Below are 22089 nucleotides of genomic sequence, written 5' to 3' on the forward strand. Positions count from 1 at the left end.
TAAACTGAGGGTTGATGGGGGGTGGGAGGGAGGGGAAAGTGGGCAATGGGCATTGAGGAGGGCACCTGTTGGGATGAGCACTGGGTGTTGTATGGAAACCAATTTGACAATAAATTTCTTATTAAGAAAATTAGGTTTAGTCTCCTCTTTATAGATAGAGAACTCTACTCTTAGAGGGAAGTAAATGGATTTAGGAAGCGATTTCCAAATTTGTTCAATTACTAGAATCACCTTGAGGACTGGTAAAATAAGGAGGGATGGGAAAGAATGAAGAGCTTTGTAGACATAGTAATTCACAGATACCTGTGAGACACCAAAACAGGCTTTTGGGCATGGCAATTTAAAATTTGAGAGGATTGTTGTTGTTGTTTTAAAGTAAGCTCTACACCCAAAGTGGGGCTTGCACTCACAACTCCCAGATCAAGAATCATATGCTCTACTGACTGAGCCAGTCAGGTGCCCCTGAGAATTCTAAACTAGACAAAGATTTTGGAATTAAGGGTAAACAGGTGAAGCCATATGTGTGGATCAGATCATCTAGTGAAAAGGTAGAACCCAGAGCAGAATCTTGGTGAACCCACTGACATTGAAATGAAGAGAGACAAAGAGAAACCAAGAAAGGAGACTAGGTGGGCATGGCTGGAGAAGGAAGAAGAAAATCACTGAGAAGAGAGTTATAAGAGACTGGAGTGGTCAAAGGTGTCAATGTCAAGATGCCACACTTCAGGCTATGTTACAGATGCTGTGAAGTTATTATCTAAACTTCAGTGATTATCAAAGTCCACAGAATAGCTTTCTAAAAATATACAGAATCAAAACTGCTGGGATGAAGCCTATGAACGTATTTTTGAAAAGCTTCCTAGGTGATGTAGTTGGGTTTGAGAACCATTAATTTAAACCACTTTTCTCTAATCCAGTAACAGAGAAATGTATTTAAAAGCACTGCAAAGAGACCTAAAAAAGAAAAATCTGGGCAGAACGTCAGAATGATTTTGATAGCTTATGTTATAATCTCCCCTTGGAAAAAACTAAGGTAATTACCTAAATTTCCATAGTCATTACAATGATGCCATAAGAATAATGTGCACAGTAGAGAATATGTAATTTTCAAATACTACTCAAAATTTTTAAAAGATGGTAAAGAACATAAAGAACTAGAATTAAATGATTTCATTTATTATAAAGAATCTTCCCATAAATCTGTTTCATCCACATACATGACATTTTAGTGTATTCATCCCTGGAGTATTAGTGTATTCATCACTGGAATAAGGACAACTTTTAAAACTACTGTGAAAAACAAGAATGAGATTCAGGTAACAACTTGCGGTTTTGTGCCCTAAAGAAATCTTGTTCACAATAACAGGAATGTTGATTATACAACTGACCAGAATAGGGAGTTGAAATTAAGCCTTCCTTTCATTTATCCAAATACAAGGAGGAAAAGAACCATCAACACACTTACTTGATAAACCCTTCAGTTGTCACAACTGGTCTGGGTGAATAATTAATCAAGAAATTCTTTAATTCCTTTTTCTACTCCTAAGTAAATATAAATCACTGATCAACAATGAATAAAGTGGAACTCTAATTCCATCTAATTAAAGTACAGTATTTTGAGAATCAAGTTCTTCTCCTAGCTAAGTCCATGAGATTTTCCTTTAAGGAACAAGAGCACTTTTAACGGATTCTGGAACTCGACTTGCATAGTAGTTGTGATTGCGCAGTGTGGCCAGGACGCCTGCGGAGTTCATATGCTTCACTTCCTTGTTATACTGAAGGGCATTTCCATGGATATCGGTTAACTTGCCTACAGCAAAAAAACATCAATACGACATTAGTGGCTGACCACATGGTTATGTTTCTAGCTATTTTTAAGTTCCTTTTACTTCCCTGTACAATAATATCAATTCATTCTGGATAAGATAAATGAGTGACTAGAAAGGTTAAGTTTTCATTCACTTGAATTTAAAACTATAGAGCAATTTTGACTAACTGAAAGATAACAAACTATTTTTCTCCCTGATTAAAACTAATTTCACTTAGCATTTTTAATTTATATTTCTCAGTATCAATTAATTTCTCTTATCCTGAGGTGATTACATTTCTTGTCGGTTCTACTCCAACACAACGATTCCCATTTTCAGAAGTGTTTTCTTTATTCTTCCATTGAATATTAATACTTTATTTAATAAGAGTTTAAGTGAAGTATGTTCATCAAATATAATTGTGTTACAATACAGTTTAATTATATACTTTAAAGAGATGGGATTGTGATGAATCTAACTTCCTTGTCATGTAATATACTAATGAGATATTGATAATATATTAGGAGAAATTATAGAAAAAAATCAAGTGTTTCAAGAGTACAAGTGAACTGATGTCTATTAGAAATTGAAAAATCATCTTACTATGTATATATTTGTAGTATATTTTCAGTCAGATTAAAAAAAATTCTAACTCTATGATCTTAAGCACTAGTACTAAGATATTTACCAATATTTGCTTAAATGAAACTGCAGTGAAGACAATGGTGATGAATATTTTACTTTTCAAGGAAAAAAAAAAAAAACCCTAGTAGTATTAAAGCCATAAATCATTAAGGGCTTAAATGAAGCAACTGTATGTGGGGCACCTGGGTGGCTCTGTTGGTTAAGTGGCCCACTTCGGCTCAGGTCATGATCTCGTGGTTTGCAATTCGAGCCCCGCGTCCAGCTCTGTGTTGACAGCTCAGAGCCTGGAGCCTCCTCGGATTCTGTGTGTCTCTCTCTCTTTGCCCCTCCCCTGTTCACGCTCTGTCTCTCTCTCAAAAATAAATTAAAAAAAAAAACATTAAAAAAATAAATCAACTGTATGTAGGGGTGCCTGGTTGGCACAATTGGTGAGTGTCTGACTCTTGATTTTGGCTCAGATCATGATCCCAGGGTTGTGGGATCGAACCCTGAATCAGCGTGGAGACTGCTCAAGATTCTCTCTCTCTCTGTCTCTCTCTCTCTCTCTCTCTCTCTCTCAGTCTGTCTCTCTCTCTCTCCCCCTCTGCCCCCTCTCCTGTTCTCACTCTCCCTCTAAAATAAAAAAAAATCAAATCAAATCAAATCAAATCAACTGTATGTAGATCAAAGTCCAAAAGGTAAACAATAACTAAAGAAAGAGGAATTTACTGAAAATCTATTTTCTATCTCTATGAAATACAGGAGTTGCACTGGCTAATCTCTAGGATTCCTTGTAGCTTTTATATCCTCACAGTCTAGGTAAAATAACATACTGAAAAATTATATCTTAGCATAACATAAAAACTATAAAAACTCTAATTCCCCACAATAAAAGGGACTGACCTCCCACAGCATGTAAAATAACTTCTGGAGCACAAGTATCCCATTTCTTACATCCAGGACTTGCAAATACATAGGCAGAGGCTTTGCCTTCAATCAGCTGAATAATCTGTAAGATTAGAGATAATAATTATCCTTGGACCATGAAATAATTGAAAAACAAATCAGAGAAATTGCTTTTTATCAAGTATATTTCAATTCCTCTGTCCAACTCAACTTAGGTTAAAGCGTTTAGCAGGTTTAAATGATATGAGTATTAGGGAGAAACATATAGAATACTATAGAATATAGAATAATATAGTGACCTGAGGGGGGAAAGTGGTTTAATAAGCTACGAGTCTATCGGAACAGTCTTCATAGTCCTAGTCAGATAGATTTAATTTTCTTTTTATTATGTTGTTTTTCTCTTACTGTAAAATCAACATATTGCATATTATAGAAAAATGAAAGTTTTTCAATCTTGTAAGGAAGTGACCATTGTTAGATAAAGGATAGAAGAATATCAAGTAGTGCGCTAATGTATAAACTATAGTAAGTCCTAACAGATACGCAGCGCGGACTAGTCTAACAAGTAGCTTCTGAAGTCTTGGGAATCCTATGCATTGCGGTTTCTAATGCCAAAATATGAATTTTTAAATTGTCATCTTAGTAACTCTTACAACTCTCAAACAAAACTGAGGTCACTGATAGAAATTGCATGACTCTATAAAGAGCAATTATATCAAGCTTTCATTAGTTATTTACTTATTTTTTGGTTATGCTGTAAAATAATCAGTACTATAAAATTCAGATTTCAAATATTCAGATGAGGAGGCCACACTGACAGAATGAGGAAAATCTCAGTGAATTCTTTAAGGAAAGGAATTGGTCACATTCAATTGTTTTTCTTGATGCTCAAGAACGCCAGCAAACTTGATTAAACCTTCCTGGAGACTTTTAAGTAAACGGTTTTCCTTTCATTTAGCAACTGTGTGTCAAGTCTTATTATGGGCCAAGAACTATTTCAGGATATTTTTTGAGGGAGGAAGGGCTGTAGCCTTCATTAGATCCTTAAATAAGTCCTTGATATATATAAAAAAAGTGAATAACTGCCTAACAAGGTCTTTTTATAGGAGAAAAGGTGGGGAATGTGCAGGATGGGGACTTAGTTCCTAAGGAGAATGGTGCTCCTTGGGAATAAAAGATGTAATGGGATTTTTGTGCTTATAAAAGTAAGGGCAAAGAGAAATCACACCTGTCACTATTTATATTTGGTGAATACCAAGAATATATTTTTACTTTGAAATGTTTTAGGTTTTTTTCCAAAATATTATTATTTTTAAACTCCTATTTTCATCCTCATACCAGTAAGTGCTTTTGAAAAATCTAAAAATGGTTGATTATTGCTTCCAAAGGGTAGGTGAAGAAAAATTAAATCCACTCAGTTCGGTAAGTATTTATTCTTTGCCTTCCTGTGCCAGGCACACAAGTGTGCAATGCACATGCATCCAGAACCACGGGCAGTATCGCTAGCTTCTGAGCTGGGGGATGTCGTGAGATAAGGCTTGGGTGTGTCCAAGGAACAAGATATAGAGGAATTTACATTCCATTCTTATAGGCTTGGATTTTCAATTGTGGTGCAGGGAGGTGTCCAAGGGTCTGGGGCAAGGGAGTGGCAGATGGTAAGTTTTGCATGTTTAACGGCTCTATGTTAATGTGAGGGCTGGGACTGAACAGAGAGACCACTGCAAGCTACTGTAAAGTCTGGGTGAAGGATGATAATAGGATTCAAGTAGGGTGGGGGCAGTTAAGATGGACAAGAGGAGACATTAGGGAGGAATTAAGAAGATACAGAGATAGGCTGTGAGGAATGAAGGAGTCCAGGAAGACTTTCAGGTGTCTGCCTGGAGCAGTTAGGAAAATGGTGGTGCCATTTAGCAGACAGGAAATAGGAGGACCGCACATGGAGCAGGAAGAAAAAGGAAGAGCTCCAACTAGACATGTTGACTTTGAGATACCTGAAGGATGTCAGGATGATGATATCCAGGGGGCAATCAGAGGAGAAGAGATCAGGGCTGGGAAGGATGAAGATCAAATTGTGTTCCATTTCACAATTTTTTCAGGAGGATGGAAGCCTAGATGAAAGAATGGGGGAAGCATCCAGGAAAGGCAGGCAGGCCCATCCTTGGAGTCCGCAGAATAAAAGATCTAGAAGTAACCCCGGAGAGTCCTCGAGAACAGGAGGGCTGGCAAGAGGCACAGGATCTTATCCTGGTGACTTCTATTAGCACTGAACACTCTTAGGTAAAAAAGACTTGAACCATAACATTTTTTAAAAATTCAAATGTTGCTGAAATGTGCCTTTGATGGTCAGTTACAATCTCTAATTCTTTCTCCCCAACCCTGATTTCACTTTTTTTTTTTTTTTTTTTAAAGCTTGGGATTTCTGTCAAAGACTCAATTGCATTTCAGCAGAACGGCAGACGCTTTCGTACCTTATTTCCTGCTCCTCCCACTCGTAGCACATCGTCCGGGTTCATAGCCGCCACACAGTCCATCACCAACTTGCTGCCATGGGACCGGGTGGTTGTGATGATGTGTTTTCCAGCAGGCGCCTCTTTCAGCTGAAACCCAAAGGCACCTAAACCTAAAACTCCCCAGATTGTCCTCCCCAACACAGCATCTGGTCCTGCCTATATAAATGAGTGAAACAGAAAAGCTTGTAATAGTCTGGAGAAAAATGTCAGCCATAAATAGAATGCTGAGTTATGTTAGCATCATGATTTTTTTGAAATAAAAATATGATAATGTTATAAAGAACCAGAACAATATCATCGACAATGAAATTTTCCTGAGATAATCAGAGGATTATTCTCTTGTTGTTTTGGCTAATAATTGGGTTTAAGAGGCACTGAAGGGAACTTATGGTTATTCCTTGAAGTCCTCAGGCAAGGAAAAATCATATACCGATTCGTGTCTCTCTCTGAATCAGCCAATGATATCGTTGTTGTATCTGAAAATGGTTGTTTGCAAAAGGTACTGAAGTACCCAGGAAATGAAACACCATATACTGATTACTACTTTTCATCATCTAAGGAACAGCAAGGGTCTTGTTACTATGGGAATAAGTAACAGTGATAATGTATTTTGCAGCTACGGAGACACGGCAACTGAATAGGCTGATACTGAAGAGTAGCCACGGATAATGGGGTCAGGGTTAACATTTTTACTGACAATTGTGGTGGTAAAATGGCAATGATAATGCAATCTTAGCACCTGCATTTTCCTTTGCAGAGCTCAAAGAACTTTGTTTTAGCTATATACTTTATACAGAAAAACAAAACTTGTATTTCATGGAAAGTAAAACTGATGCATAAAATCATTAGCACAGAGTCATCAAAACACCATTATGTTAATATACTAAACATATACCAGAGACATACAGACATATATGTTACTGAATTCTAAGCAAGTACCATACCAGGCACTATACTAAGTGCCTTACATGTATTATTTCATTTAACCCCCCAAGCAACTCCATGAAGCAAGTATTACCATCCTTGTTTTACAGATGAGAAATATGAGATGTGGAATCATTAAGTAACCTGACCAAGGACTCTGGGAAGACCATAACCAAACTCAGGCTCATCTGTATTCAAAGCTGATATCCTTCATTGCTAAATTATACTGCATTTTACTTATCAAAATGCTTTGAAACACATCATCTTATTTGTCCACTGGCGGCATCCTGGGTGCTGTTATAGTGAAATATGCTTATGTTGCAGGTTGCATTCCGTGGGAAGCAGACTCTGAATTAGGGAGGGTGTTCATTAGGGAGGACCCTTGGGATTAACACCTGTGCAAGGGAGGGAAGGAAACATGAGTGGGCAGAGGGAGAAACCGAGCTGTGATGCAGATCCAACAACAGCCTCAGCTGATTAGCTCTGAGCTAGAATGGCCCTCAGGGTGGTAAAAATTGGAAGGAAATACCAGGCATTTATACTCATGCAATAATCAGTCATTGGAAATGGACTGCCTTGAAAAAGGGCACGTCACTGGGTGAGGCAGCTCTTTTCAGGTGAGACAATGCTTGAAGAGGCTGCCTGCTGAAGGCGGTCTGTGCATAGCTCTCCCTGCATATGGGGCAAAAAAGGAACCAGAGAATACGCACTTGGTGTTCAATATATGTTCATGCGCTTCCTCTGTTCTGTAGATTCTTGAATCTACACCACAGGAGAGTCTTAGAACCTGAAAAGTACAGATGGGCTCTGGTGCTCATTGGGCCTCGGTTTGATTGCTGAGATAAATCTCATGCTCTCAAGAAACTTATTTATCAATTCATCTCCATTTATTCTGAAAAAGAAAGGAAATCATACTAAAAGAGCAGACATGGGTATTCTGGTTCCTAAAATGTCACATTCACTCCATAAATGAGTATGTAGGCAAAGAGGATGTGACCAAGGAATCTGGCACCTGGGTGCGATAATGCAATCCCATGAGGCAGCCAGCTAGCCTTCCTCTGTGCTCCTGATCTCTCCATCTCCTTCAAAAGCACCACACCAACTTTCTGGACGTAACAAAGGCTTCATGATGGTTAATTACAGTTCATAATGGTTAAGAGGCTATCTCTGACATAAAGACCAATTAGGTTTCTTTGCACTAAGCCACCCTGCTTCCTTTAAGTGCTTACCAGGCTCAATATCTGTTAGAATACTAAAGTTCAAATTGTTAGAAGTCTTCTATCTGGCTCAAGAAGGCAATATAGAGTAATGGTAAGAGCCTGGACCTCGGTTTCAGTCTCCAGATCTTGTCCATGACAGGCAAGTTACTTGCCTGAGTTTCGTCTTCTTTAAAACAAGGATAAAGGTTTCCTTATAGGACTGTGGTATTACATGAGATAAAGCCTGTGAATCTCTTGAGTCTGGCAGCACACAGTAAGCTCTTGATAAACTTTAGCAATTATTCTTATACTGATGACTATTTGAAGCTGAATATCCATCCTTGAATACCATCAACAGAGCTGGGCAACTTTTCCACTTGTTGCAACAAATTTTAAGGCATATGCAAGCATGAAGGATGAGAGGAAAAAGAGAGTACAGAAGGGACTGTAGAGGAGAGAGAGGTAGCAGTGGGAGAAGCAGGACAGGAGGAATTGAACAGACACACGAGAGGCACAATGGCCACCTGGGTACCACAAGTAGACTGCCTTGTTTTCTACCTACTAGTGGAGCCAAAACCCTACCTATTTTTTCTCACCTTTGCTTCATTCCCGTGTTCCCTTAACTTCTGCTTTTCATTGTTCTGTGGAAAATGAATACAAGTTTTCTAATCTCAGAAAGAAGTGATGGAAACTATCAACAACCCCTAAGCACTGCGATCGTCTTTGGATGAAAGGTGCCATGCATTACAACATCATCTGTGAACTAAACACCCCTCTTTTGAGTAATGGTATTAACTTACTTTAAAGTTTACATAAAAACCACAAACTTGTGTCTGCGTATAGTACTGTATAAACGTTAAAGTCATATTAAAAAAATTAAGAGACACTTAAAGTAGTACGAGAGAGTTGTTCAGTAATGCAGAACTATTTTTGCTAAATAATTTTAAGAGGCACATAATTATAAATAAAAAGTTATGATCATACACATGAAAAAAATATCTTAGAAGCAAAGATTAATCCTGCTCTTAAACTCAAGCTAGCAATTCAGAAGTAATAGTCCCCACTCTGGTTACTTCGATTCTCCAAGTTCTATCAAGGTCACAGTAATGCAAATACCTCAACTGTTTCATTTCAACAATTTCCTTCAACATTTAATGTGATTTCACAGTATATTTATGCCTTGGAATTACATTATTCTCTTGTTTCTAAGGAAAGCAATTTCTTGGGAGCATAATAGAAAGTCAAAGCAGATTAGAGAGACAAAATAGAAGAAATGAGTGCAAGAGCATAGCTAGTTCTATTATCAATGCTGACTGTAATTTAGGGATTATATAGCTTTACCTGGAAAACAACATGGCTAGCATCTTTTCTTGGTTGAAATGGCTCATTTCTTCAATATGCTTCAAGAACCACCTGTAAATCAGGTGTCTCAATAACCAAGCTAATCAAGAACCATGTCAGTAATTCCCAAACTTTGGCATTCAAATAAGGCATACATAAAAAAGTATATGTAGTATACATAGTGTCCCTCTGTACACACAAATACATACGTATACATTCCTCGTATCAGTGCCCTGAGGGGTTCTGATTCAACAGGTCTGGGGTATGACCTGGGAATCTGTATTTTGTTGACTTCCCTAATAACTGCATGGGCAATGAAGTTAGAAATCACTGGATTAGATAACATCAGGAATCATATAACACTGTATCTAATAAAATATTTTTATATCATTTATAGTAATACCTGGTAGTTGTAATATGGCTGATTAATAACTCCTGCTATGGCTCTTCCTTCATAAGCAATTCCAATAAGAACTGTCACGTTGTCAAGAAGACCTATGAGGAAGAAATGAATATCAATTATATAACTTTCTCATATTACATATAATGCATCATCAGCACATCAACTGCTCCAAGTTATTTTTGGAATAAAGGTAAGAAATTTGTAATGATTCATCCACGATCAATCCCTCTGCTGGCAAAATGCACAAATTATAAGAGATAGCTGGCCAGAGACAGAAGAAGGATCTATGGCCACTTAACTGAATCAATAGGCATGGTCTCATTAGTACAATTTGTAAACCAATTGAATAAACCAGCCATAACTCCACAGCCATTATTGTCAAACTGCTGTGACCTTCTGCCACCATCCATGTCACTCCTGCCTGCTGGATCACTCCCTATTCCAGGATTGCTGTCTAGACCTCCATTTCAAGTCTCTAAGGTAACATTTCTCCAAGTGGGGTCTGTGCGTTGTCAAGCAGCATCAGAATTAACTGGCATGCTTTTTCTTGTTTGTTTGTTTTTTAAAGTCAGCTTGATGCCCAACGTAGGGTTCAAATTTACGACCCTGAAATCAAGAGTCTCATGCTCTACTGACTGAGCCAGCCAGTGCCCCTTAACTGGCATAATTTTTAACACTGATTCTCAGGGTTCTTCCCAGAGCCAGTGAATCAAATTCTCTGGAGGTGGGGGTCAAGATGTAAACAATCTATCTGGGTGTTCTTATATGTACTAAGCTATCTAGAGCTTCCCTATTTCTCAACGGATCATTGAGAAGTTGTACTGCGTGTGCATATGTACATTTGCATATACACTGTGCAACAGACTCATTACAGGTATGTCTCATCCAAAGACAGAGAAAGTTTTTCTAATAATGATGTGAAATCTTCTTTTTCTTAAGCTATAAAGCTGAGAGCCAGTATCAGAAAACCTATGTAGATCTCTGTTTCAAAAATAAAACTCTAAGCGTATGTACGCTATGCTCCTAAAACCTAAGACTCGGAGCATGGTCTTTTTACTTTAATGCTGTCCATTTTATTTTAATCTGCTGCTTTCTGAGTTTTCTCATTGTAGACAATTTCACAAAGAAATATTGTACTGTGTTTCCAAACTCATCTTTATTTTTTTCCTAATTTTTTTAAGTTCATTTATTTATTTTGAGAGAGAGACAGCAAGTGGGGGAAGGGCAGAGAGAGGGAGACAGAGGGTCCAAAGCAGGCTCCTCGCTGTCAGCGCAGAGTCCGAAGTGAGGCTTGAACCCAGGAACCATGATATCATGACCTCAGCCAAGGTTGGACGCTTAGCCGACTGAGCCTCCCAGGCGCCCCTCCAAACTCATCTTTAAAGGTAAGGCTGTGAGTGAGAAGGCAGCTCACAGTTGAGGGGAGGGTGAGTGGAAGCGGTGTGGGAGGGCAGAGGCGGCACAGCCCAGCAGTGCAGCTGGGCTTTACATTGTTTTCTACCCCAACAGAGCTGGGGGTTCAGCGCTGTCACTGTTGACACTGGCTTAGTGCCAGCTATCCTCACCTGGGGGACATTAGAATTGTACGGCTGTTAGACGGTCGGGGGGGGGGTGGTATTTGAAGGAGATGAATTTTCTCCCTCGCTGTCTTGACACTCACTGATATACAACAAGATAGCGAGGATGAGCACAAATATAGCTTCAGGCCATGGACGTGAGATAGGATACCAGGTTTTCATGCAGCAGACGAAATATTAAGTGTTGCCGACCAAATATCATACACTAGACCTATTGCTGTTGGAAACAAATACCAAAGAGATACCAACCTTCAGTGTATTCCTTGGTCCCGTCCAGAGGATCAACCCAGACCACAAGCTAAATAAGAGAAATATCCAAAGTAAGTATACAACATTTAAAAAATAGGTTTAAGTAGATTAAAAATACTTTTTTCATTTTTAAAATTATACTATGAATTGCTTAAGCTAATGTCATCAGTTTCGTGATAGTAAAAAACCTTATATTTTGTAATCATGGAAAACGTCCATTTAAATTGGAGAAAAGTCTGATTTAAGAATTTTAATTTTTTTTTTTAACATTTATTTACCTTTGAGAGACAGAGAAAGACAGAACACGAACGGGGGAGGGGCAGAGAGAGGAGGAGACACAGACTCTGAAGCAGGCTCCAGGCTCCGAGCTGTCAGCACAGAGCCCAAGGGGGTGCTCAAACCCACGAACTGTGAGATCGTGACCTGAGCCAAAGTCGGATGCTTAACCTACTGAGCCATGCAGGCACCCCTGACCTAAAAATTTTAAATATGTGGGGCGCCTGGGTGGCTCAGTCGGTTGAGCGTCCAACTCGTGATTTCAGCTCACATCATAATCCCACGGTTGTGGGATCAAGCTCTGTGTGGGCTCTATGCCAAGTGTGGAGCTTGCTTAAGGTTATCTCTCTCTCTCTCCCTCTGCCCCTCTCCCCAACTCGCACTCTCTCAAAGACTTTTAAATACAAAATGCTTAACTAATAAATTTGTTGTCACCTGAACACTAAACACAATGCTATGAACACACTGAGCTCTATGTGGTAATACAGGGAAAACTAAAGTGGCACCCAAAATATTTTGAACAACATGTGGCTGGTACTCACTTTGGCATATAATGCTGATTTAAAAAAATAATGACAGTCTGACTTGAACTTAAGGATACCAATAATATACAGCAAAGAAAAATGAATGTTTTATGAACGGATGGTACATTAAAAAGAAATCCCTTCTCCTTAGGATTTTAACGTGATTCACGATATGTAGCCATTACCCACTAGAGCTATAATGCTTGATGTGAATTTGTGAATGAGGCATATTTCGGATGGAAGACACCATGTTTCATTTTCTTTCTGTCCTCCAAATCACAGAGCAAAATGCCTTACTCATAGTAGGTATTTGACGAATGTATGTTAAACAAATCAAAATAAGTAAGTAAGGTGATTTTTATGGCCTTCAAAACATATAACGTAGGGATCTATTTCATCTCCTTCTAGCAATGGAATGTTTTACCCAAATCTAACAAATTAGATGTTCTTCCTTCAGGTATTTTTAATAATAGTTTTAGAGAAGAAGCCAAGAGGATAAGAAACTAAACCCTAACTTAACAGATCATACATTCCATGTGGTTGCCTGGTACTTCTATGCTGGCCCTGAAAGATTTCAAGCTCCTGGTTGGCCCTATTTTATATCTACCAACTTCTCAACATTACTGGCAAATTTTATCTACTAGAGCAACAACATGAAGGCTGACAAAGAACGAAATAATGATCTGGATCATACGTCCTCCTCTTTAATAGCACTGTACTGTGATGGGCACGGTTGCTTCAGTATCTCCTCCCACTGACCATCTTCAATCAGTTCTTGATCTACTTCTTCAGAAGGCAGATCCTAGGGCAGAGAACACTGATGGTCACTGAAGCTATTTGGTGTTTACAGAGCAGCCTTTGTCTTCATAACAGAACAACTGCAGCACTGTGGGTCACGAGGGCTTCCTGTTTGCCCTTTATGTTTAGAGTTTAACCGAGTAGAAAGTAAAGCAAATCAAATCAAATTGCAAAAATGACCACATATGGCTGAGCAAAGTTGACTACAAAAAACCCCATCCTTCTTATCCTGAACAATTAAAAAATATATATCTCAGTGCTATAAATGTATTTAAGTAAAGTTGTTCTGACATCTGATACCTCCCTCTCAAACACAGGACAGGCAAACTCCACCACTTCCAGTGTTATAGTCTTTGGGTAAGTGCACAAATACGCCTAATTTTAAACAAAAAACGCAACGAGAAATAACAAAATCCATTTTTATTCCAAAGTTCTAGAACTCATCCCATCTTATAGTTTGTCTGCTGATTATTACAACAGGAACTATCTTTTACGGTCTAGAAGTGAGATACCTGCCTAAAAATGGACCAAAATATTTTATTATCAGACATTTCCTTCAAGTCCAAGGAATATGACAAATCATTTTGGTGTTAAAACACCAGATACAACACTTTGAAATAGGAATAGTGGTATATAAATCTTTAAGGGGCAATTGTAAATCCATATGGGGAACAGTCATTAAAAACGTATTGCATCACACATATTGTATCACAACATTGAATTCACAGATTCACACAAGTCTTACCTCTTCCCCTATAATTGTTAGTTTGGGGAATTTCCGTGCCAGTGAAGAGCATACACTCATTTGTGCCAACCGGTCAGCTTTGGTCTGCAGGTCTGTGGGACAGGTCTGCAACAAAGAATGCAAATTTCAGCAGAACTAGTATGAAATAAGTTGTCCTCTGACTCCTAACGCATGAGTGTCAATATCATTTAAATCACACTGTCTACTTTTAGATTCATGGAACTTAACACCAAAGGAGTCAACTAGTTTCCCAGTTTGGTTTTTCTCATGGGATTTATAGTGGTTAAAGTTTGGAAAGGAGTTTTTAGATTATTAGACCATTTTATCCCCCAATTGAGAAATCCTCTTCATAAGATCTCTACATCAATCTTTTTTTTTTTTTTAATGTTTATTTATTTTTGAGACAGACAGAGACAGAGCATGAATGGGGGAGGGCCAGAGAGAGAGGGAAACACAGAATCCGAAGCAGGCTTCAGGCTCTGAGCCGTCAGCACAGAGCTCGACGCGGGGCTCGAACTCACAGACTGCGAGATCATGACCGGAGCTGAAGTCGGACGCTTAACCAACTGAGCCACCCAGGCGCCCCTCTACATCAATATTTTACTTAAAAAGGATGAAGAGAGAGGAAATTGATAACTTTCCAAGGCAATCGGAGCTAAAAACTTTATCTTTAGCTATTTGAAAGGTATTCCTTACACGGATCCTTCTACAACTTCTACTCACTAATCTTCTACTAGTCTACTCATCTACTTCCCTAATAATTCAATAGGTCCTCAGGATGATACAAAGAATTCCTATTTCTCAAATATAAAAAATATGAAAATGAACAGCAATAATATTCGACACGTATAGCTCATCTACAATATTCTCACTCAAGCCGTATGTCAGATAGTCATTCTAGTGCAAGACAGTGGAAAATCTGGTAATTGACAGCTACAACCTCTTTTGTTAGTTTGCTTTCACAGAATTATGAAATGTTGCAATTTACATATGCCTGGTTAGGTGGGTTTACGGATTATGTTATTTCAAATAGTAGAAATTTTATAATACTTTTGAGTGAGAGTGAGACAAGGGAACAATCATGAAAATCAAAGACTCTTATGCCACACTGAAGTCTGCTCGTCATCTCAATGCAAAGTAACTGTATAATATAGGGCCACAGAGACAAAGATCTTTGTTTTATTTCCTAAAGAATTGTGTCTGGCACATGGTAGCCGCTCTAGAAATATCTGCTGAAACTTTGAAAAGATTTGTTAAATTTGGAGATAACATACAGCAATCAAGTCTAGACATTGCTCTCTAGAGAAAAGACACTGACGGCCATGAAGTATACGAGGAAAGCTATCCCAATTCTTTTCTTCTCCAGGATAATACTTCCTGCGCTTTCTACTGACATAGTGCCAGACCTCATCTGGCACTCGATACTTTGTGTGACAAATTTAATTCTGCCCTTCCTCTTTTAAAATGAGCTGTCAACAAGTAGATATAAAGTACTCGAAGCGTCTGACCGGTAAAGAGGACAGTGCGATTATTACCTTTTCCTAACTTGAATACTGTTTTTCCATTACTTCTGAGCTACAGGCTACAATGTGGTACATCTAACACAATGACAATATAAAATCAATGTAAAAATAAGCGATGCCGTAAGGAAACTATCTGAAAAGAAATGATCATAAGTATTGGCAGTGGTGGTGTGATGGATAACTTTTCTTTATTTTTGCTATTTTTCTTTATTTCCTATTTTTCATAACAGTAAAAACACTTTATAAAAAAGGCAGTGAGATTAGTAGCCTTCTGAAAGTTGCCGAATTACATTGCTGATTTATCACTCAGTATGTTTTCAACTAAAACCTCTTTTTCAAACAATTATAAATCAGATTTACTTCTTATTCCTTGAACATTAATACTTTGGGACCTTATAATTATTCCCAATATAATATCCTGTTGGACTTGGCCCTCTTTTCTCAGTGTTTGTAACTTTTTGAATACTTATTCTGTGATCCAACATATTAACTAACCAATATATTAACTACTCTTACCAGGTTCATTTTTTGATAAATTTGGTAAGTGTGATGTCTTTTTTTTTAATGTTTATTTATTTTTGAAACAGCACACATGCACACCAGCGGGAGAGGGGTAGAGAGAGAGGAAGACAGGAAATCCCAAGCAGGCTCCCTGCTGTCAGTGCAGAGCCCGACGTGGGGCTTGAACTCACGAACTGTGAGATCATGACCTGAGCCAAAATCAAGAGTCCAACACTTAACCAACTGAGCCACCCATGGGCCCCAGATAAGTATGATTTCATGTCCTCCTCTTCCACAACATTTTTGAGAAGATGCGTTCAATGAATTAAAACTGTATTAAGTTAATCGTTAGAGAAAAAGAGAAGCAGAGTCTTATGATCTATCAGCAATGATCTTTTCTTGGTTGACATGAAACATGAATTAAAGTGAAATGTTTGGGGCCACCTGTGTGGCTCCGTCGGTTAGGCGTCCAACTTTGGCTCAGGTCATGGTCTCATGGTTCATGGGTTCGAGCCCCGTGAGCCCCACATGGGGCTATTTGCTGTCAGCACAGAGCCCGCTGCGGATCCTCTGTCCCTCTCTCTCTGCCCCTCCCCTGCTCGCACTCTCTCTCTCTCAAAAATATAAATAAATTAAACTTCAAGGAACAAAAATAAAGTTGGTATGAAATGAGATGAGACTTTCAGTACCTTCTCCACGATACCCAGGTCTCCTTCAGCAAGAACACGTCTGATTATGGTTCCTGCCTTTTGAGCAACAGAATACGCCGAGGCCACCAGCCGCATCAACACAGTGTGACTGGAAGCCATGATAAGCCCTGGGGGGAAATGAAGAGAAAGTTGTGTTACTTTCTACTGGTTTTATTTACTTGAATTCAACTCAATACATATTTATTGAGTGCCTAACTGTGCAGATTCCTTAATAAATATTTACTAAAAGAGACTTGGAAAAACTTCCATTTCAGCATTGATTCTTTCAATAAATTTTATAGCACTCTCTCTCTGCAGATGGTACATTTTGAAGCATAGGGTAAGCTGGCCCAGGCCTATGAGCATGTGAAAAAGTTGGATGTATGAGATATATGAATGTATGTGCAAAGGCCATGGAAGGTGCTGCAGAGACTAATAAGATAAAACATCTGCCACCGAGGAGCTAATATTTTGGTGGATTGGTGATAAAATATTATAACCTAAAGCCTGTAACATAAAACTAGTAAGTGCCAAGAGAGGTATGGACAGCGTAAGGGATGTGGATGGATGTGTGCAGTAATTAAAAAGAGGAGGGACTGCACGTGATGATAATTAGTTCCTAAAAAACACAGAATAGTCCATTACAGATTAAATAAAATTTAACCTGCTGGTTATTTATTACTACCATCGTCAGTTACCAGATAAAGAGAACAAGTGACATAATTAATTGGGGTAAAGACCAATCATGTGGAAAAGTCATGAGTGTCAGAATAGCCCCTGGCCCAATGAAAAATGCGGAAAAAAACAGCCTTTAGGATAAAGTAAATTCCTCTTTGAAAATACAAATACAAATTCTGCAATTTTAGTGACTGTTCTGAGGCTGCAATGTACCATTCAGATTCCCTTCAGGGCTGAAGGACATTTCCCCAGCTGCTGAGAGTGCCACGAACAGATGGCCCTTACCTGCCACCTTTCTCTGGGAATTTATCTGCTAAGATGAGTCACTTCACCTGAAACTGGTCAACAGAGGGGATGGATTTAAAGGTCACGCCACACTCCAGCTGGGTGCCACCCTAACTCTGATGGCTCATCCGAGCTTCTGAATGCCCAGCACGGTTGGTTGACCGAGACCTTGGCTGGGACTCTGTCCTGGCCCAATTCCCAACCCCCCACAAGGCATCACTGCTTACTTTCCACTTCCCACAAGTGATCCCAAGAACACTCCCTAATAAACCTCTTGGGCTTTATCTCTGTCTCAGAACGCTTACAGGGAACTGCCCGATGATCCCCTCCCCCCTCCCCCAATCAAATCAGGTCAACATTATTTTAATGCATTAAAGGAACACAAAACAGAACAGAAAAGACATTATAAACCTCAATTCGGCAACAGCCATCATCCTACCACCAATTTCTGACTGCATGTTTGATCTGATGAGGCTTTCAAGCTCTTTTTTACATCTTTTTCCTGTCATCCACATTTTATTCACAGGCATTATGAACATAATTGAGACAAAAAACAAGTGAAGCGTTTGAAACCCTTCAGAAGGAGAACATAATTGAATTTGATGTAAGGTAATGAACACCATCCTGTGGCCAGTAGCTGTCGGGAATTAAGATGAAAATAAAACAAATTCCTATGTATTTAAATCCTGTTTATCTTATTATATCATCAGGCTACAGTCATTTTCTTGGCATGCTAGGTACTACATGTGGAAAAACTGCTCGTGAAAATTACTCATGCAGGAACACCTCAAATTGAAAACAGGAGAAATAATTCAGCAAATACTTTGTGGACTTTACCTCTACTCCCTTAGTATCCATGACTGGCTACCTATCTGATTTATTCTACTCTGGAAAAGGTAGTCTTCAGGCAACTAATTACGTACTGCCCATATGTCCTAACCGCTGTTGTGGTACTATGTGTTGGTATGCTCGTTCAGTCCCCATCTTCTATAAAATGACATTTATGAAAGGCAGATCCTTTTCCCTCACTGTGTGGTAGTGTTCTAACTTTTCAAGATATCATTTACCTTTGAGCTAATTAAGCAATCATTCTAGACTTATCAGGCTTCATATCTAAATAAACCACTTCCCTTTATGTTTGCCAAGTTCACAGTATTTTTTCATAAAGACAAGCTTTCAGGCTTTGTCTTTTTACTACATTCCTCATAAAATGCATACTACATGAACTGCCATTTAAAGCTAACATCAGTTTCATAAGAATGGTTTGGTTTTTAATTTTGTTTATGTTTATTTTTGAGAGAGAGAGAGAGAATGAGCAGGGGGAGGCGCAGGGGGGGGGGGCAGAGGATCCAAAGCGGGCTCTGCACTGACAGCAGCGAGCCCCATGTGGGGCTCCAACTCCCGAACCCTGAGATCAAGACCTGCGCCGAAGTCTGATGCTTAACCAACTGAGTCACCCAGGTGCCCCTAGGTTTGATTTTTAAAGAGATCCTGCAAATCACTTCTAGTTGGCAAGTAAGAAAATATGCCAACCAATTTCTCTGAAATACTTTGATTCAAACATAATTAATAAAATTATTATCCCTGTCTAATATTCTTACATATTTCTTGAACAAATGAATACAATTTTGGCCCTTAATATAAAGAAAATTAATCTAATCATATTATCAAAACACATCTGTAAAAGAGGTTCCTGTTAGCCTTTTTAATTGCGTTCCCTCCCAGAACCCAAACGAGAATCACCTGTTGGAGAATCACTCGTTGACGTTGATGGTATTGGAGCGCCAGAGCAAGTCTGAAAAGCTACCTGCAAGTTGCTAACTTCCTTATAGCAGGTCAAATTACACACACTGTACTTCCTTCTCTACCAGTTTTATACCTTCTGGGTCCTAAAACACCGCCTTTTGTGAACACGTCTTTCTGAAAGCTTACTCAAAACATCATGAGGTAGCTAAAGGCACAGGCACTGGATTTCACTGCCAGTCTTAAAATCCTGGTTCTGGCATATGTTAGCTGTCTGATCTTTGGAAAGCCACTTAATTTTCTGTGCCTCCAGCTATAAAACGGAGCTAACAATATCATCTATAGCATAGGGTTGCTGTAATTATTAAATGAGGATTGCATGCAAAGCACTTGTAACAGTTCCTGGCACAAAGTAAGCACTAAATGATACTGGCTAACCATTATTGTAATAATTGTCCTCATTACTGGCTCTCCTGCAGAGACATCAGGGCAGTGTTAAGGGTGAAACAATTCCTATAACTTCTGCAACATTATTTTGACCCTGGGGTCAATGTAATATGTAGTATGATAATATGTAATCATTGTAATATGATAACCAATACGACCCTGAATCACAGTACAGATTCTTTTTCATAACATTTGGAGGTTGAGGTTTAGAGTATGTATGAAAAAGGTTGCATGCCAGTTAAGGCTATCAACCCGACATCCCACTCTTTAAGAAATCTTTACAGTTGCCAATAGGGCTAACTTGGAAGGATAAACACAACAGGAATCAAATGATCCATTTCCTCTGATAGCCTGGGAAATGTACCTTGAATCGATATAAAGGTGGTGAGCACATGAGGATTAGGATCCAAAAACGAATGATGACGGGGCGCCTGGCTGGCAGTCGGTTAAACATCCCACTTTGGCTCAAGTCATGATCTCATAGTCCATGAGTTCGAGCCCCATGTTGGGCTCTGTAACGACAGCCCAGAGCCTGGAGCCTGGTTTGGATTCTGTGTCTCCCGCTCTCCCTGCCCAAACATTAAAAAAAATTTTTAAATGAATGATGAGTTCCCAATCAAAATACAAAGATTATATATCTTTTGAAACCTGATCAAATGATGCTAGGTGCAAAGGCATCTGGAAAAATAAAAATATGAGCACGACAGAGCAAATTCTGAAAAAAGAACAACAAGCAGAGATACACTCTTTACCAGTTATCAAAATACGATATAAAACTATAGTAATTAAAGAGTTTAGTCCTGGGCAGAATTAAATTCCAGAAACAGATACTACAGGTGGTATTTCAAATCACAAGGGAAAGTTAATTGTGCAAAAAAATGACAAGAACAATTACTAATCTTTTTAAAAGTTAAAACTTTCTGCATTCTTTGTATCAAATATATACTCCAGATCAATGAATGATTTTAGAAGTAAAGAATGAACCATAAAAGTATGAAAATAAAACTATATTAAATATTTTATAAATTTGGTAAAGGACTTTTAAACATGAGAAAAACTAACAATCTATAAAAGAACATTGACAAATTTGCATAAAAACTAAAATATCTATGTAGCCAGTTTACCACAAAGCAGATGAGTGACAAAATGAGAAAAAAAAAATTGTATCACAGCCTAGACATCTGGGTTAACTTTGGTTATGTAGAGGGCTTTTTACATCATCATGTTAAAGATAAATAATCCAGTAGAAAAATGAGCAAAGGACACAGTCTATTCCTAGAAAACGAAAAGCAATGGCCATTAGTTAATTACATGAAATGCTCAACCTCACTAATTATGAAAGAAATGCAAATTAAAACAGCAAAAGATGATTGTTCATGTGTAAGACTGGCATGGATAAATATGACCAATGTGGGCTAGCCTGTGAGGGAACATCCTCCAGAGCACTGTTAGCAAGCATGCATTCAAGCAAGTCTATAAGTATGCAGCAAAGACAGTAGGAAGAATGTGTGCTATTTTAACGAAATTTAATTTTAGGCGTAAGGCAGTCTCTAACGAACCCACTGTCTAGGTTTGCCTTGCTATTTCTACAATATATTGCCATGAAAAGATCCCAGAGCACAAAAACAAATCAAACAATCAAATTGTTGACACTCAAGAATCTAGGTCCGAAATTGGAATGTCTGGAGAGGCAATCTGATTCCCGCAATCTTTTCTTTTCTTTTTTTAACATAAATCCCTGAAATCTCCTTATATCTCTGCAAAGGGGTGGAGTTAGGGGACCAATAAATGACTCAGATCTGCCCAAGGCCCTTGCTCTGACCCGCAGGGGAGAAACTTACAGTGACAAGCCTGGAACAAAGCTAGACGAAAGACACTTGGAAGGTTGACAACAACAACTAAAAGCTATCAAGCAACAGGTCCCTGGTAGCTTCCAGTACCTGGCCTTCTCCCCGGCAATAGGTCATACGTTGGCGGATGCAGGACAACCTACTGCAGCTACTGAGCATGCGGGAAATTCGGCGCAGGCGCAGAACAGCTGCTCCCACGACCGCGGGAGACTCCGGACCTGCAGGGTAACTCCGTTTCTCCGTGTTTTCCCTGAACTTTCCGGCGGCCCATGTCGCCTCGGGTCACAGCGAGGGGTGTGTCTACTTTTAAAGGTTCTTTCTGATTTCAGGGGTCTTCCAGTCCTCTTTGTATGTATGTTTCACTCTTAAAATGTTAGTAGTAATGTTAGATAGTAATATCGCCCTGCGGCGGCCAGCGACTGCTTAACCTCGAACCCCAGTTGTTCGAAAAGTGGCTTCAGGAGGTCCACGACACCTGCACTTCTGCTC

The 22089-nt window shown here is 38.9% G+C and overlaps 1 protein-coding gene across 5 annotated transcripts; it reads right to left on the minus strand.

The window, feature by feature from the left end:
- Positions 1-1155: 1155 nt before the first annotated feature.
- BPNT1 (3'(2'), 5'-bisphosphate nucleotidase 1) lies at positions 1156-21762 on the minus strand. 5 transcript variants are annotated; one of them, XM_007072813.2, is made up of 10 exons: positions 21691-21762; positions 16598-16725; positions 13885-13989; positions 13036-13143; positions 11542-11590; positions 9716-9807; positions 8568-8612; positions 5807-6004; positions 3336-3441; positions 1156-1810 (listed from the first exon to the last, which is right to left on the minus strand). In XM_007072813.2, the coding sequence occupies exons 2-10, from the start codon at positions 16715-16717 to the stop codon at positions 1662-1664; spliced, it is 972 nt and encodes a 323-aa protein (XP_007072875.1). In that variant the 5' UTR covers positions 16718-16725; positions 21691-21762; the 3' UTR covers positions 1156-1661. The 5 variants fall into 5 exon arrangements, with proteins under 5 accessions (XP_007072875.1, XP_007072874.1, XP_007072876.1 ...); XM_007072812.2 differs by having other exon boundaries at positions 21592-21743; XM_007072814.3 differs by lacking the exon at positions 21691-21762 and adding an exon at positions 20115-20232.
- Positions 21763-22089: the final 327 nt, after the last annotated feature.

The sequence above is a fragment of the Panthera tigris genome, chromosome F3 (assembly GCF_018350195.1).
Source record: "Panthera tigris isolate Pti1 chromosome F3, P.tigris_Pti1_mat1.1, whole genome shotgun sequence".
In the NCBI taxonomy this organism is placed as follows: domain Eukaryota; kingdom Metazoa; phylum Chordata; class Mammalia; order Carnivora; family Felidae; genus Panthera; species Panthera tigris.

Coding starts and splice junctions, on each gene's coding strand:
- BPNT1 (XM_007072813.2), bottom strand. CDS start 16,717: ATGGCTTCCAGTCACACTGTGTTGATGCGGCTGGTGGCCTCGGCGTAT. Junction 11,591..13,035: donor GTGCTATTAAAGAGGAGGAC/GTATGATCCAGA, acceptor TCTCTTATTTAG/CTTGTGGTCTGGGTTGATCC. Junction 6,005..8,567: donor AACACGGGAATGAAGCAAAG/GTGAGAAAAAAT, acceptor TCATTTATATAG/GCAGGACCAGATGCTGTGTT.